The 16,843-nt window shown below is 50.4% G+C and overlaps 1 protein-coding gene across 10 annotated transcripts in view; it reads right to left on the bottom strand.

Annotated features, from left to right (window-relative positions):
* Znf827 (zinc finger protein 827) overlaps positions 1 to 15,298 on the bottom strand; it is a 178,871-nt gene extending 163,573 nt beyond the window's left edge. For 4 of the 10 annotated variants that reach the window (XM_040734814.1, XM_040734815.1, XM_040734816.1 and 1 more), the window contains exon 1: positions 14,715 to 15,298. In XM_040734814.1, the coding sequence (XP_040590748.1) occupies positions 14,715 to 14,757 (43 nt within the window). In that variant the 5' untranslated portion in view covers positions 14,758 to 15,298. The remainder of the gene's footprint in view (positions 1 to 14,714) is intronic. The other 6 variants (XM_040734808.1, XM_040734809.1, XM_040734810.1 and 3 more) reach the window with 2 other exon arrangements.
* Positions 15,299 to 16,843: the final 1,545 nt, after the last annotated feature.

Genomic DNA, 16,843 nt, shown 5'->3' with positions numbered 1-16,843 from the left:
GGGGAAACAAAGCCAGCATCCCTTGCGATGTTTCCACAGTGTCGAATTAGAGCCTTGTGAAGGTGGCCCAGTTACGTTCACCAGCAAGGATGAGTCTTAGCAAGGCAGTCACAGAAGGAGAATACCGAGGTACGGAAGGCAAGTGGTCCTCACACCACCACATCTGTAAATTTCAATGGCAGGAAGACTGCAAAGGGGACGATGTAGAGAAACTGGGGTAAAATGAACTGCTGTGGAGTGAGGGATGGGAACCCACCGGACAGTCTCACCTGTCCTGACTCTTATTACACTGGGCTTACTGACAGCCTTCCTCCACGGGTGCCATTACGGTGTGAAGTTAGACAAGGCTTCTCTTGTAAAAGGCAGTGCACGAGACCTTTGTTTCCCCACACGTGTAGAACACATATACCACTGCACGTACACACGTGTGTATATGGAAGCCAGGCACGTGGAGGCCAGAAGTTAATGCCAAATGCCTCCTACTGCTCTTTACTTTATTGACTGAGGCAGGGTCTCTCGCTGAGGCAGGAGCTGGAGCATACCAATCTGGCCAGTTTAGCTAACCAGCTTGCCCAGAAGGCTCCATCGCCACTTCCAGAGTGCCAACGTTGTAGACTGGCCATGACACCTGCCCAGCTGTGTGAGGTGCCAAGGATCCAAACTCTGGATCCTCACACTTATAGCCATCCTCAAAGTCCCTTTCTTAGAACTTTCTGGCCAGTTTATGGCAGAGGTGAAGAGGGGGTAGGAAGGAAAGCCCCAAGAAGCCCTCCCTGGGTCCCATCAGTGGTGGCATCCACAGCCTTCCATCCTGATCCGAGCCCACACTCTCCACCCACTTATCACAGGGAAGACCACACCCCACGGCTGGTCTCTGAGCCCCGTGCACCCTCCCACTGACGACCGTTGCCTTCTCTCCTTCCATCTGGGCTCCCTGGCTCAGCGATGGCCCTTCATTTAGTGGCTTTCTATTAATCTTGGTTCCTTTTGACCTCTCTTGGCTGCTGTCATTTCTCCTACTTGGAATGTCCTCTCTTCTCAGCATCCAAATCCACCGTGTCCTTGTGGACGCTTCTGATGCCATGCGCAGGAGTCTTTTACCCGTCCCTCCTAGACTGTGTCCCCACAAACATGTGCACAGCAAAGTCATGGAACATTATCCTATACAGAGCTACAGAACAGTGTGCCATACCCATCAGAACGTCTATTTTATGTGTCTTCTGCTTGTTTCATCTCAACACACAAAAGAACTGGGCCAGGGCATGCAATTCAGAGCGCTGTGTTTAAGGCCAGGCCCTAAACGTCAGCAGTCACCACACATCGTGGGGACACAGCTCCTACTGGATCTCAAACCCCTGGCTCCTCAGCCACCACACCTACAAACTCCAAGAAACTAACAGTTCAGTTATTGAAAGAGGAATCCCCAAGGAGAAAACAGGTTCCCGTTTTACACTGATAACTGGAAAGCCAGCAGAGAAGTGCTTCCTTTATAAAATTCTTCTTTGTAAAATAAGATTGTTCTAGAGTTCAATACTTCTTACCACCGTGCCCCCAAAGTAACAACAGGAGTCCTTAGACATCCATTCCTGACTTCCGGTTACATGAACTTCTCCACACACACAGGGTTTATCTCAATGTTGGACAGTTGCTGGGGCTTTGGGGACGGGAGAAGGTTTTGGTTTTGCCTGCATATTGATTGACTGACTGACTAACATGAACTCATAATCCTCCTGTCTCAGCCTCTCAAGCCCTGAATTACAGGCATATGTCGTCACACCCATTGCAACATAGGTTCTGTTGTTTTGCTTTTCAATACACCTCTCTTTTTCCTCTCCCCCACCCCGACTCTGCTTGTTTTTTGAGACAGGGTTTCTCTATGAAGCCCTATCTCTGTAGTTCAGACCAGCCTTGAACTCAGAGATCTGCCTGCCTCTGCCTCCCCAGTGCTGGGATTAAAGGCGTGCGCCACCACTGCCCAGCTTCAATAACACTTTTCATCTAGCCAAATAAAAATTATCCTCCTTGGTAACTTCCATTGGATTGGTCCTGGGACATTTTCTACTTAGCAATTCCTTTGCTTATGAAAACAGTTCTCAAGCCAAATTAGAGCAATTTCCCCCCATCTCTTTCTCTGTCTATTTGGCTCTGATACCAGGTATAACCCCACACTCCTTGCTAAACTCTACAAATCCCCCACCCCTGATGTAAAGACGTACATTCTGCTGGTGGACTAAAGGAAGGAATGTACAATGAAAGGATCAACCGACGAGTGAACACAGATGACAACTCTGAGAACATTGTTCCGTTTGTACCAAACAGAGCTTCACGCCTTTGGCCACAGATGCCAGACAGGATTGTGATCCATCCCCTCTCTCAGCCGCCTCAATAATTAAGTCCTCAGATGATGACTTCAAAAGTTTACAACAAACTTTTGCCTCCCTTCTGGTGAGTAGTTTTCCAATTTCACTTTTATATCAGAGCATCCGATCTGGATTCAGTATTGGAGATTTGAGTCCATCCGTTTATAGGAGTAATGTAGACATCCTTGCTTTGAATGCAGCCCTTAAACGCCATGTACAAATGCATCCATATTTCAAACGAGGCTGAATTTTAAATACTATATTGTATTACAGTGGGGATGGAAGTCAGAAGAAGGGGATGTAATGCATTTTAAACATTTATATCTAGTGTTAATTAGTTGTATTAAGCATAGGCTGTTTCCATTAAAAGCCAATATAAAGGGCTAGAAACATAGTTCAGCATTTAAGAACACTTGTGGCTTTTGCAGAGGACCTAGGTTCAATTTCCAGGACCCACGTTGTGGCTCACAAGCACTTGTTACTCCAGAGACAGTGGCTCTGAAGCTTCTTAGACCTTTGTGGGTCACTCTCTGTACACACACGGTACACACACATACATGAGGGCAAACATTCATACACATTACGTAAATCTTTAAAATAATGACTTGAAAGGATAGGGTTCAGTGACATAACACATGTCTGGGGCACAGAAAACCCTGGTCTCTACCTCCAGCAACAACCCCAAAAGCCAACACAGTTATTAAAACAGAAGTCCACGCTTTTTCCTATCCTACTCCAAGAGACTGGCCATCCTTAGACAATCATTCCTGAGGTTTGCTTTCCATTTGTTTTACTGATTCACTCAACAGGTCCTCATCTTGTCAAAGATTTCTCTGGCTCCAACTTTGCCAAGCCCATGGGATTCCTTTTTAAACCACCTTTATATTGGCCTGGTGGGGCACGTGCATGATCCTAGCCCTACGGAAGCTGAAGCAGGGAGATGATGGGTTCAAGGCCAGGATGGCATAGTGAATTCAAGGTCAGTCTGACTACATAGCCGGTCAGTATCTCAAAACAGAAACAAACTCCCCCTCAGACCCACGCCACTTCTGTAATGACACGGTGTAACCAGACCCACACACTGCTTTGGAACTGTGAAACTTCTCCCACAATCATCAGAAAGCAAGTAACCATAATTTGAGCCCTCTCTTCCTAAGGTCAGATTAAGACTTAGTAAGTTCTTAGTTGAAGTTCATGTTCTTTAGAGGGAGACCCGTGGGGCACCGCTCAATAGCATTTTCTCGAGCACGGTGTCTCAGGAGCAGGGCTTCCTCTCACACACAGCTGAGGCTCCTGCTCTAGAGCCGGGGTGGACAGAGGGGAGGGCAGACAGGTGCAGAAGAGAAGCCCAGCTGTAGCCCATCCCAGACGCTGCACACACACCAAGCACACAGACCGGGCTCCTGGTGAGCACATACACGCCACCATGTCACTAGGGTCAAAAGCCCAGATCTAGACCCTTCAAGGAAAGAAATACAATTAGCAACAGTGTTCACAAATGAAGCAAATCCGAGTGTTCTATCAGCCCCGGAGGACCACACAGGACATGATCTCCAAGCTGCTGTGAAGGTGTCAAGATGACACATCCACTATCGAGACCCAGGAAGATCTCACGGCCCTCGGCTGCTCTGGACCCATTACGGGGTCCCGCGATTGGCAGTGATGACACAGTTAGCCTCGAGCTGCTTTCCTCTCTCTGATTCAGTTTCTCCCTTTCTGCCAATAACTGTGGGAAGCTGTTCTCTGCCTGATTCGCATGCCCATGATACCAGTGAAACAGCTTTTGGAACCACAGCACAACATGAACAAAACGTCCGGGTAATGTAGTGTTAGCCGCTTGACAAGGAGGCGTTGCTTAAGCAACACAGGCTTTCCATGGCCGCAGAGCCCAGGAGGGGTCTACGGTGGACAGACAGTGAGGAAGGAGGCTGTGGTCTGGAGATGGACACACATGAGGGAGGATAGAGTCCGTTCTTCCGACCAGCTCTGGCTCTTCCCCAGGCTTTGCTTAGCAGCCTGGACAAGCCGGGGCCGGTTGCTCAAGCCCGGGTTTGGAGATCTAATGAAGTATGGCCACTACTTGCCTGGGCTCAGCGTCTCCTGTCTTGATGGCTGAGATGACATCATCCCAGAGTGGGACAGTCCTGGCTAATTCAGGAATCCTCAGCTCTGGCTGTTCACTCAGCTGTCTGGGGAACTTAATTTTAAAAAGGTTGCCTCCAAGCCAAGCGAATTAAGTCCAGGGGTGCCGAGTCTTCTAGACACCCAAGCCTCACATGTAACCACAGATTTGAGCTGTCCAACCGTGATCAGAAACCAAAGGACAGCAAGATTACCCAAGCACAGTGTGAGAAATCCCAGAGCCCCTCTGCTGGAAAGAGCGCACATCTCAGGTGTGTCTGTGACATCAGCATTTATTGAGTTCATACTACATATTGGGCATGCATATAAAAAAATCACGTGCATGAGCTCATGCAGTTCCCTCTTGGAAGCTGTTTTCAACCACTTTGCAACCGAGAAAGACAGGGAGAGCCGCTTGCTACTGTCACAGCTGACATGTGGCACCGTCAGGATCTGAACCCCTACCTTGTAGGGCTTCTTGGGCTCCACCCTGCAATATGGCTCACAACCCCTTTGACACAGTGCTAAACCAAAAGATGAGAAAATGCTTCAGCATGAAGAGCAGATCCTAATCCAACTGCCTTCAGGGAGGGCCAGGGAAGAGATGTGGGGGAGGTGGCAGGTGTACACACATATGGGAACGTGGTGGCCGAGAGGCAGGAACTGTGGCAGACTGAGGAGCACATGCCCAGGGAAGGAGACAGCCGCCACTAACTACACAGATTGCTGCCATGTGGGGAGGTGGGCCGGCGCGGCCTGCTCTTCCAAGTGTTCAGAAGAGGCTGGAAATACAGTTTTCTCTTTGTGTGCGTGGTGCGCGCGCGCGCGCGCGTGTGTGTGTGTGTGTGTGTGTGTGTGTGTGCACACGCCCGCGTGCTCAAGTATAAAATTTCCGATCTCCAAAATGCTGTCTGAAGCTTTTAAAACCACTGTGTGAGGCAGAACACTCTAGTACGGCACCTGTCTGTTGGACATGAACCGAGATGCAACATACACCCCTCAAGACCTTAAGATCTGTGGGACATGCTCTCTTGGACTGGTCCCTGTGGTCAGAGACAGCAGACTGGCTGTCTCCAACTTATGCAGACTCTGAACTATGACCCACACAACATGTGGAAAACCCATGTCAATTTCCTCTCAGTCGTTTTAATCCGCAGGTCGCCTGTTTAGTGAATGACTAACAAGCCTTCACTGAACACCCATCCTCCTCCTCAGCTTCAGTGCAGGTCACTGTGAGAGGACTCACTGTCCTTACCTTCAGGTTAAAGCCTGGCATAATTCATATGGGTATTGCACAACTTAGATATGATTCCGGCCAAATCACATACACAAGGGACCTCAATCCTTTAGCCACAGTCCATTGTAACAGTGTTGGCCTACAGCACAAGCGTTAGTCCGGCCCCACAGGAACAGCCTCGTAAATGAGCTTTACCATATTATATTGTCATTACTCACCCTACTAATGAGAGCTATGAAAAAAAAAGCAGGACAATAATTAAAAACAGGAAAACTGCCATAAAGTTCAAGATGGAAATGTTGGCAAGTCACAGTCTGAACGTACAAACATGTTTCATATGCTTAACTGCATATTCTACTTACTTTACTCTTCCTATGCAGCAGGCACTAATTAGGCATGATTTAAATGATCCTGATGATGACTCTGAAGATAAAGGAACTGTTGCCACTAACGATGAAGAAAGTGTATGACAGAGAAGTCAAGTCGTCTGTCCAAGGTCACACAGCCAGCCAGTGGCAGAGCTGGGAACTGAACAGTTCAGCACGAGAGCGCATGCGTGCGTGCGTGCGCTCGGCCGCCACCCCGTGAACTTCAAAAGCTCACGAGTCCTTTGTTTTCACGTTCCTCACACAGCGGACAGCAAAGGGAAGAGAGGCCAAAGTCGCTGAGGACACTCTCTCTCTCCCTCTCATTACAAAACAAGAGCTTTTTAAAACCCACCACCAGACTCGGTAACTTGAGAAAAATCTATCATCCTCCACAAGTACAGGAGCTTGTTTCCAGGCCTCAGATAAGTTGAGAACTGCTGATCAATCATGTAAAAGATCATTTTCTCCTGACCTTCCTCATCCCCCTTTGAAGGCCAACTTCCTCAGAGCACTCAGAACAATTCACCCTGAGACCCGCACCTCTCTCTCACCTTTCCTTTCTTCCCTCATACCCTGTTTCTAGTGGGGTCTAGCCACTTTTCTGACCTGCGTAGAAATTAGCAGGAAAAGGCAGAAGTTGTTGGGGTTTGGTTTCACAAGCTCAGAGGCCTCTGAGTCTATTCCTTTGCCAGTAGAGAGGCTGGCTGGGTCTGGCTTCTTCACCCCAGCACTGGGAATTGAACCTAGGCCCTCATGCATGCTAGGCAAGCACTCTGCCAACGAGCTACAGCTTTCAATACCTCGATTTTTCTTTAAAATAGACGCAAAGAGTACCTGGTCATGTGAGAACTGTGGAGGCAGAACTTTAGCGGGAAAGACTGTATCTTTTTAATTAGAAGGGGCTGAAGAGTCAACGAAAACTGACTTTTTAGGCACATAGAATCCACTTGTGTTTACTATGACCCCGGCTCACCTTGCATTTAACATAACCCTAGGTCCCTATTTGAAAAAGCAAAGTCGCTAACAGCCCCATTCTGACCGAAGACTATGGGTGGGTATCACTGGACATGTCATAAAGTTAGCCACCGTTCAGTCAACGTGTGTGAGTGTGTATGTGAGTGTGTGTGTGTCTGTGTGTGTGTATGTGAGTGTATGTATGTGAGTGTATGTATGTGAGTGTGTGTGAGTGTGTGTGAGTGTGTGTGTGAGTGTGTGTGTGTGTAAAATGAGGCTTTTAGAAAGTAAACAGCAATATGCACCCATGTGGTTTAAGATTGTTTATCAGGATAAAGTCTGATTGAAATCTGCAAAGCTCCCTCAGATCTACATCAGTTCTCCCCAAGGTGGGTGACAAGAGCCACCAGACAGCCCCCCCACTCCTGCACCTACTCATACACTGCTCTCCGTATCATACACACATAATCTACACCCAAAGGGTAGAAACACTGAACTCGCCAACAGTAGGGAGATGGCGACCAGCAACTTAGCCCAGCAAGCATTGTCGGCTGTTTCCAAGGTCTGTGCTTTGCGCATTATTTCCTTACAAAACAGAAGACATCTCGGCTACCATGAGCCATAAAGCATTGTGTACACTCAGCCCCTACATGGTATGAATTGCTAAGCTACACCTTCCAAAGGAGGAGGCGGGAAGGAGTGGGTGGGAGGATAGCAGCTGAACCCCCAAAATGAGGCTTTACTGGGTATATTACCAGGGCCAAAATCGGTAATGAAATCAAAGGAGAACACACACACACACACACACACACATACACACACACACACACACACACACACACACACACACACACCTCACCATAGCTAGACCCCGTCTGGATATCTTTCCAATAAGTAAAAACCCAAGTTCTAGCTATCTCCTTATTTATCACAAAGCCCACAGCCTTGTGAACTCTCCTGCTAGAAATTCTTGAACATACCCAAAGTCCCGTATTGCAGGCCACACTCTCACTACCTTGGTGTGCTACCGGTCTGATTAAGCTGTAGACTACTCCTAGTACGTCACTCGGGACGGGAAGATGGGCAGCTGCATGCTCTGTCTGTGGTCGCCTCTCGGAGCCTGTACTACACCAGAGACTTGAGAATGAAGAGTGGAAGACAGGGCTAGTTCAAATGAGGGCTGAAGGGTTTTTCACCTCATGAAAATAGTAAGGCACCATTCAGCCCCTGCTGATGGCCTTGGCGACCAGGCACGAAGCAAGCCTCACACAGAGCAACGACGGGCACCTCCATCCTTCCCCTCGGACCCTGGGCTATACCCAGGCTCAATCATCGCCCTCTCCAAACAATCCCTGTACTGGAACTTCATCCCCAGCATGATAGTGTCAGGAGGAAGGGCTTTGCAGGGTGACTGGGTCATAAGGGCAGAGCCATGACCAAAGAGGCCCCCCGCCCTCAGTCATCCCTTCTAACACGTGAGTACGCCAGAAGGCACCCCTGTGGGAGGAGAGATGGGAGTCTTTTACCATGTAACGCTAAATCTGCGGTCACCTTGATTTTGAACTTTTTCAACCCCACAACTGTGAAAACAAACGTGTGTTGTTCAATAGAGTATCTGACCAAAGGCATTTTGTTACAGCAACCCCAGTGACCGAGGACACCAACTCATCCGATTTATTACATGTGAGTGACCAGAGTTAGCAGCATGGGGTGACAGAACTTTTTCCCTTTTGTAAAACTTTATGTGTCCAGACACAATCTGAACCCAAACTCCCGGGATTATTAAACAAACCGGCTTGTCCACCCAGTCCAGAGCCACACATTTCTAATCCAACTTTATACAAATCCATGTTGATCATAACTAATGAGATTCCTTATCTTCTGAACCAGCTTTTGACCCCCAGGAAGCTGCCTGGGTATCCCAGCACACTCTGCTTTGAACACACAACTATGTCTGTCCGATTTTGCACATCCCTCCAAGCAGAGCTTTTCCTCACCTCCCTGAGAGCCCCCTAACAGAGACCATTCAAAGATTCCCAACTACGAAATGTGCAGTGGCACTCAGGCGAGCAGAAAGCTGTCCAATTTAGGCTTCTCCAGTGTGATGTATTAACGCTTTGCATGAGAGACTTGTCAACTCACACCGGCTGTGTCATCTCGAGAGGGAGATGGCAGCACAGATAAATTAAAAATCAATTTTTTATTAGAAACTATTTTGAAGCATTAGAGGGAATGTGAGTTTTGAGCCACCTTCTGTATTTTAACAAGAAACCTGCTGATGATCTCCTTGCTGTCTTAGGGAGGATACATGGGTACCCTTTGGGGAACACATGGGGATGACCCCCAGAATCATTAGACCTGTCTGACAAGAGCTGTGAAATGCTCTGCTACTTCAGACTGAAAAAGGTCCCCATGGGTTAGTCAGGTCACAGTGTCTGGTCACTGCAAAAATTAGTAAGAAATAAGAGCAGAGTTAAGTTCCTTTCCTGGGGCTACACACACACAGAGAGAGAGAGACAGAGACAGAGACAGAGACAGAGACAGAGACAGACAGACAGACAGAGAGAGAGAGAGACAGAGACAGAGACAGACAGAGAGAGAGAGAGACAGACAGAGAGAGAGACAGAGAGAGAGAGAGACAGAGAGAGCGACACAGAGAGAGACACAGAGACACAGAGACAGACAGAGAGAGAGAGACAGAGAGAGACAGAGAGAGACAGAGAGAGAGACAGAGAGAGACAGAGAGAGAGACAGAGAGAGAGACAGAGAGAGAGACACAGGGACACAGGGACACAGGGACAGACAGACTCATAAAAGCATAAAAATAAAGGATCCAGTTGCTTTCCAGTCATTTTGCTTCCCAGTTTTACTAGAGAGCAGAGTTTGCTAAAGTTTTGTTAATGAAAAACACAGTAACCTGTTCTGATCTTGACCCACAACTGAGTAAACAGTGAAAACACTGCAATAATAGAACAACTGTTTTATTAACTTTTCCTACCCTGGGGAGTAGGTATCAGGCAAATCCCCATGATAAATGTGATAGAGTCTAAACTCATATGTGTGTGGGTAAATTGATGCTAATGCAGAAATTTGAAAGTGCTGGTTACCACCGGTAAGGAACACAGAAACTGGAATAAATGCATTAGAGCGACCTTCCTGATCCCTCTCTTGGCCTCACGATCCCATCTGTAATAATGCTTGACAGGTCCCAGCCTGCCATGCAGTCCCGAGTCAGCTCCGTCCCATCCCCTCTTACGCTGAGGGAGCATCTTAGGTGACACTGTTTGGGACTCTGATGAAGGTGACAGCCAGGTTCGTCTCAAAGGGCCTCCAGGTCATTCTTTTGAACTGGCATGAACTTTATTAATGGAAGAATTTTTGTGAAAGAGCCATCCACAGCAACTGAGTCACATTTTAAATCCCCAAATGAAAATTGCGGCATTAAGCCAAGAAACAGAGGCCTTTACTTTGAATAATATCATCTTAAAAGCTACCTCTCAAATATAATATAGGCTTAACATCTTAACTGGGTCCTACCTCCAAAAGTTACTACAGAACTTCTCTGTGTCATATACCCAGCAGGGCCAATCACCTCCATAGGGCATACACTACTTTTTTCTGTGTATGTATGAGGAGGCCCATGTAACACAAATACACACACACACACACACACACACACACACACACACACACACACCTTTGAGGCCCAGAAGGAAATGACTGTAGAGTTTTAAATAAGAAACACAACCCAAGGCTAAGGTTAGGAATGTCAGGTTAAAGGCTCGCCCATCTCCATAGCTAATTCGGTTCTGAACAGTCTCAGGGGTGTCTAGCTGAACAGAAGGAGCTAGGAAACCTTAGCAGGCCAGAGCCCAGCCTGGGGAATTGCTAGTACTCCGTGCCAGGAGCCAAGGCTCACCCCAGACTTGGTATCAGATAATACCAAGTGCTTGCCTGGATTTCCAGGACTAATCCACTCCAGGGTAGAGCACCCAGGTCCCCTGGTGTCTGCGCTGTCCAGTGGGAAGGCAGTGGGCTTTGCAGGGCCACGCTGTTCCTGGACAGTACTGTTTACCGTGAAAAGGAGACTGCACTCACTGCAGACGTCTGAGTGTGGCGTGCCCCCAGACTTTCAGCCGCATTGCTACGGTACACAGGCAAAGGGGGTGCTGGCAAGGTGTCAAGTCTTTCCGCTGCTCTTCACAGTCTGTGTGACAGTGTGTGACAGTGTGCTGTGAGTCACACACAGGCCACGGTTCCTAAGTGTTTACAGGTGCTTTCAGTTTTAAAATGAGCATACCAACAGTGGCCTTAATGGCCTCTGTACTTACTGAAAAGGGCCTTTGGCTTTAGATTCAAATTTCCCCAGTTGGTTCATTTAAATCGCCTCCTTGCTTCTGCTACAAGACACGTCATTTGGGGGGGCAACTTTTAGATCTGTCTCTATGTAACTTCTTAAAACTCCAAAATGACTTCTTCTACCAGGCACCTCGAATGCCCAGACTCACCTGTATTTCAACCTTGATACAAAGTAGTTCTCCCAGGGAAGGGGCCCTTCTCTCACACATAAATAACAGTTCAGTACTAAAAACTAGGCCGTGGGTCCCCAACCATATTCTGTACCAGGCCGAAATTAACAGTCACTTTTATTTACCCAAGTTGGTGTGTCTCTTGTCTATATAACACTTTCAAGTTTCTGAGATCCTCCCTGGGCTCTTGGCAAACCCTGGGTTACTATGACTGGCTTGCAAGACACACCATTTGCCCAGAAACTGCTCTTACTCAAAATGCAAACTGCTTATAAAACACGTGTAAAACCCCCGCTCAGAAAAGGCAGCACATACCCACCAAAAAAAAAAAAAAAATCCATTCAATAAGAGGTGGAAACGCTTTCCAAAGTAAGACTTCCCTTAAAAAGAGGGGGGGCGGAGGGGGTGGGTGGGTAGGGGCAGGAACGTTTACTGTGCTTCCAAAAGTAAACTGCGTATCACTTAGGTAAAAGTGGCTTCATGTCACTTCAAGAGAGAGGCTTTTTCTTTTTTTTTTTTTTTTTTTTAAGAGAGTAGATAACAACATTCAATCAGAGAACGAACGAGGAGGGAGCCTACTCTCCAAATACAACTTCATCAACAGGCAGCAACCCGCAGGGGAGGCCCACCAGACACCGGAGCTAAAATGGAGCCTGAATTTCCTCTCAGACTGAGGGTAGTCGCAGGAGGTCAGGGTCAAGGTCACCGGCAGGGCAGGCTGCAGCTGCCCGACGGCACTGCACTCCACGGGAGGGGCGGCGTTCCAGCAGCCCGGCTGAAACAGATAAATCCCTTCTCTTCTCCCACCCTCCCTCTAACCCCGCCAACATTTTTTTTAAAGCAGGGGGAGAAGAGAAGAAAGGAAAATGACCAAGTAACCTCACCGCCCTGGTTCTCGCACACAAGCTCCCAAAGTTGCCATCTAAGGGCAAGTTCGTGGAGAAGACCGAAGCCCGTTTAGTGCGAGCAGGGCCAGCCTCCCGCGGTGGCGCCCGCCCGGGACACCGGCCTCGCCCCCACCCCCGTGCCCACGCGCGTCCGGGGAGAGGGGCTCCGGGGCCGGCCATGTGCACGCACGCTCCCACCAACTGCTGCGAGTTTTCCGTGAATCGCAGCGCGGAGCCTCCCGCCTCGCCCGCCCGGACTGCGCCGCCTTCACTCCTCCTCCTCCTCCTCCTCGCACAAAAATTTTCCTACACACGCAGCCGCCTGCGAGTGATTTTATGTGCATATATATTACATATGTGATATTATCCTCAGAACCTCTAGCGGGCAGGCGAAGAAAGGACTGCACGGGGGCATTTTTTTTTTCTTTCTTTCTTTCCTAAAGGAAGGGGAGGAAGAAAAAAAAACAGCAAGCACAACCCGAGCCCAGTGCGTCGACTCCTTGCGTGCCGGGAAGAAAAAGAGGAATGTTTGCGGAGCGGACCGCCCGCGCGTGCCCTTGCTCGCCACTCCGGGTGCCTAGGACGCCCTCCCGGGGGCGGCGAGCAGCAGCCCCGCGGACGCCCCTCGCGTGGGCACCGCCGCGGAGACCTGGAGAGGGGGGGAGATCGATCGCGCTCGCCCGTCTGCGGCGGAAACACACACACACACACACCCCGAGACACCATACCCTTAACCCTTCCCCCACCCTCCGTGAACTTCAGGTGACCGACCACGTCGGCCTGACACCCGCGAGGGCGGGCGCCCGGGCTCCGCTCCCGCCCCCAGCCCGGGGACTGCAGGCTCGGGCTCCGAGCAGCGCCAAGCCGCCCCGGGAGAGGGGAGCCGCGCGCGGGGGAGGGCGGGAGGGGAGCGAGCAGAAACTGACCCTCCGTCTCCCCCGACCCCTCCCTCCGGCGCCTCCCGCGTCCCCTCCTCCCGCCACCCCGCCCCACGCCTTCTCCCCTGCCCCCTCTCTCCTCTCTCTCCCCTGCATTCAAGGAGCCGGGCGGCCCCGGGGGGATATTTTTAGTTGCTTCTTTCTCCTTCACTTTTAGCTTCAGCAGCATCTCGGAACACTCCGAGCGGAGAGCCGGGGGGGTGGGGGGCGGACGACGAGGGGGGGAGCCCGCGAGGGAGTGGGGGAAAAGTTAAAGAGTCTCGCAAAGAAAAGCGGGAGGGCGGCGCGGAGGGACCCGGGGCGCGGGCGGTGGTGGAGGAGGGGACCGGGGGCCCCGGCCGCGCAGCGGAGTCTCCCGCTGGCGTGTGCGGCCCCGGCCGGGAGGGGCCGGGGTGCACTTTAGCCGCCGCGGACTCTGCTCGGGCTGGCCCGGGAGGGGGGTCCGCGAAGCCCGCGCCGCCCGGGCTCCGTCTGCTCCGCCTGACCCCGCATTTTATTGCGGCCGGGAGCCCTGCTCCGCCCTCGCCTCGGCTCTGCAGGGACCTCGCGCGCCGCGCGCCGCCCTGGCTGCCTCGCCTCAGCCTCGGCGCGGCTCCCGCACCCCACATCCGCCCGGCCGCCCGGCCTCGCCCCCCGAGCGCCCCCCGGCGCCCCCACACCCTCCTCGGCCGCGGCCCCCGGCCCCCCCCCGCCGCCGCCTCCACCTCCGCCTCCGGCTCCGGCCGCCCGCGGCTCCGCGGCCGACCCACCCCGGCGCAACCTTTAGCCGGAGACCGACCTCTCCGGTCCCCAGCCCCGCGGGCGGCCGCGCGCCCTCGCCCCGGCGCCCCCCACTCGCCATGTCACGGCCCCGGCCCCGACCCCGGCAGCCCCCCACCCCGGGCACCGGGATCCACACGGAATCTCTCTCTCTCTCGGCGAGATTGCAACCTCTCCCACCTCCCCCCACCCGCGACAGAAACCCGGCATCCACACTGCTCCCCCTCCGCCCGCCCCCTCCCCCGGCAACCCGGAGTGAGGAGGGGGAGGGAAAGGGGGGAAAGCCCGATCTCAAGGAGGAGAAAGAGAGGGAGAGAGAGGGGACGAGAGAAAGAAAAGAAAAAGAGAGAGAGAGAATAGAAAGGGCACGGGGCTGATCATCACCAACATGGCTGCCTCGGCAGAGACCTAAACGAGGAGTAACCCGGGCTGTGTCTTTGTCAGTTTCACCTCTGTAACCCTAAACTAATGCAGAAAACAACGGCGGAGGCTGCGGAGGGGAAAGAGGAGAGGGAGGGCGAGAAAATGGCACGGAGAGGAGGTGGAGAAGGGATGACTTACGTGAGGGAAGGCGCTTGGGCTGCTCCTGCTTCCTCCTGGGCATTTTCCCCCTTTTCTCACATTCTCCTCCTCGGTTAATGTGAGATCAAATAAACCCCCGTGGGGGCAGACAGGCAGACACTGGCAGGAGCGGGGAGGTAGTTGGGGGGCGGGCAGGGGGAAACCCCTTCTCTCCGGTGTGTGCAATGGGTTGAAGCTTGTTTCCTGGAGCCAGAAGAGGGGTTTTCTTCTTTTCCTTTCTTTCTTTCTTTTTTTTTTTCCTTTCTTTTTTTTTTAATTTTTTTTTTTTGGCCGTGCACCTGGCTTGTCTCCCCGAGCGTAATATTCTTCAATGGAAACGGATCTAATAGGTGTGAGTGTGTGTGTGCGCCCTGTGCTCGCGTGTGATGGGAGGTATAAATAAATGAGCGCCGGTGCGGCGGTGTCTATGGCCGCGCGCTGTGTCTCCGAGCCCCTAACACTAATGTCGGGATCAAAGGGCAGCGGCGGCGGCAGCACGGCTCGCAGCTCGCTCGCTCTCTCGCTCTCCTCTCGCGCGCTCTCTCTCTCTCTCCCTGTCACACACACACTCACACACACACACAGAGGCACAGACTGAGGGAAAGAGAGAGAGGGCTAGACACACGCGCGCGCGCACACACTCACACACACACACACACACACACACAGAGGAGAGAGAGAGCAAAGAGGAAGGTGCCCTAAGGCTCTCAGGGCGGACTCAGCCTCGCATTTACAACTGTTCTGTCTGGAAAGAATGGGGGGCGCGCGCGCGGGGGTGGGATGGACTTCAAAATCTATCCCGCTAGTCGCCCAATCAAGGGGGGGTTGGAAAAGTTTCCCCCCCCTCGCCCTGGAAACATTATTTTACAGATTTTTTTTTTAAGGAAATAGGTTGCACTAGCCACTTTCTTTTGTGTATTAAACTGCATTTGGTTCTGCATTAAAATTCTTCAGGCTTTGTCGCTGGAAGATTGACTCTTCACCCCATCACCTTGAGTCTGGAGGTTACAGACTCTCACACGTTCTCTTAAAACAGACCAATGGAAATCAATCTTTTTTTTTTTTTTAATTAAAAGAGCATAGGGCAACATCAGTAGGTGGGTGGGATGGACGCCCAATTTTGGAGGGTCCGGTGGAGTTCCACACTTGGAAAACTCAACCTAAACGAAAAGTACTGGTCCTTGGTCAAGAAAGAGGGACAGTAAGATTAGGTCACTCCTGAGGGTTGACTTAACTGCTTCGTGATATTCATACAGTGCACACAGGATCTTGACTTCTGAAATCCCCCCCACCCCAGCCCCCAACTCAGGTACCTGAAGTTTACCCTGAAGCAATCCCAGGGTGCAGTCTGAGCTCACTACAGCAGCTTTCATTAAGAGATACAGTTCCATGACTTTACAAATCACACACTTTTGCTTCAAAGAGACACATAAAGAGGAAAAACAGAAAAGGACAGCCTCCACACAAAGGGTACTCAGTTCTTCCGGTGACTGTATGTAAGCCACTCTGAGAAAAGTTCACCGGGAGGTTGTTAATGATTTAAAACTCCAAAATCTGCTACTATAATTGAAGTAAAAAATTGGTCTGAAGACGAGTTATTTCATAAAACTCTTTGTAAGGGGAAACTTTGAACCTGGTGGAATACATTATATGTCATGAGTCAGAGCTAAAAAATAAAAAGGTGCATTATTTAAACTACGTCTTCCCTTTTGAGCTTGAAAAACCTCTTGACTCATCATCTTATTATGTTAAATATTTTCCTTCCAATTTTTAAATAAATGTTTTCATCAAAGAGGGTGGAGTCACAATGAGAGACAACATTAAATTGGCATGCTGTAAGTTGACATGAATAACTAAGTAGTGGGACTTGGGAGTCTCCAGTGGTGTTACGGAGAGCCATGGTGGTTAAGTTCAGATACAACCCCTTTAAAAGTGGCAATAGCTGTATATTGTTTTCATTAGGAAACCGTGAAGGGGACTGTGTCTCCCAAAAGATGGCTTTCATTAGTAATGATCTCTCGTTATTGTTGATGTCTGCTAACATATCAAGCACCCTAATGTTAAGTGATGTTATCTAAAACAAGGTTTAAATGCCTGCTAAAATGAACACAATGTAAAGCAATTAACTT

The sequence above is a fragment of the Mesocricetus auratus genome, unplaced genomic scaffold (assembly GCF_017639785.1).
Source record: "Mesocricetus auratus isolate SY011 unplaced genomic scaffold, BCM_Maur_2.0 Super-Scaffold_100041, whole genome shotgun sequence".
Taxonomy (NCBI): domain Eukaryota; kingdom Metazoa; phylum Chordata; class Mammalia; order Rodentia; family Cricetidae; genus Mesocricetus; species Mesocricetus auratus.
This window is presented reverse-complemented; position numbering and strand designations above follow the sequence as displayed.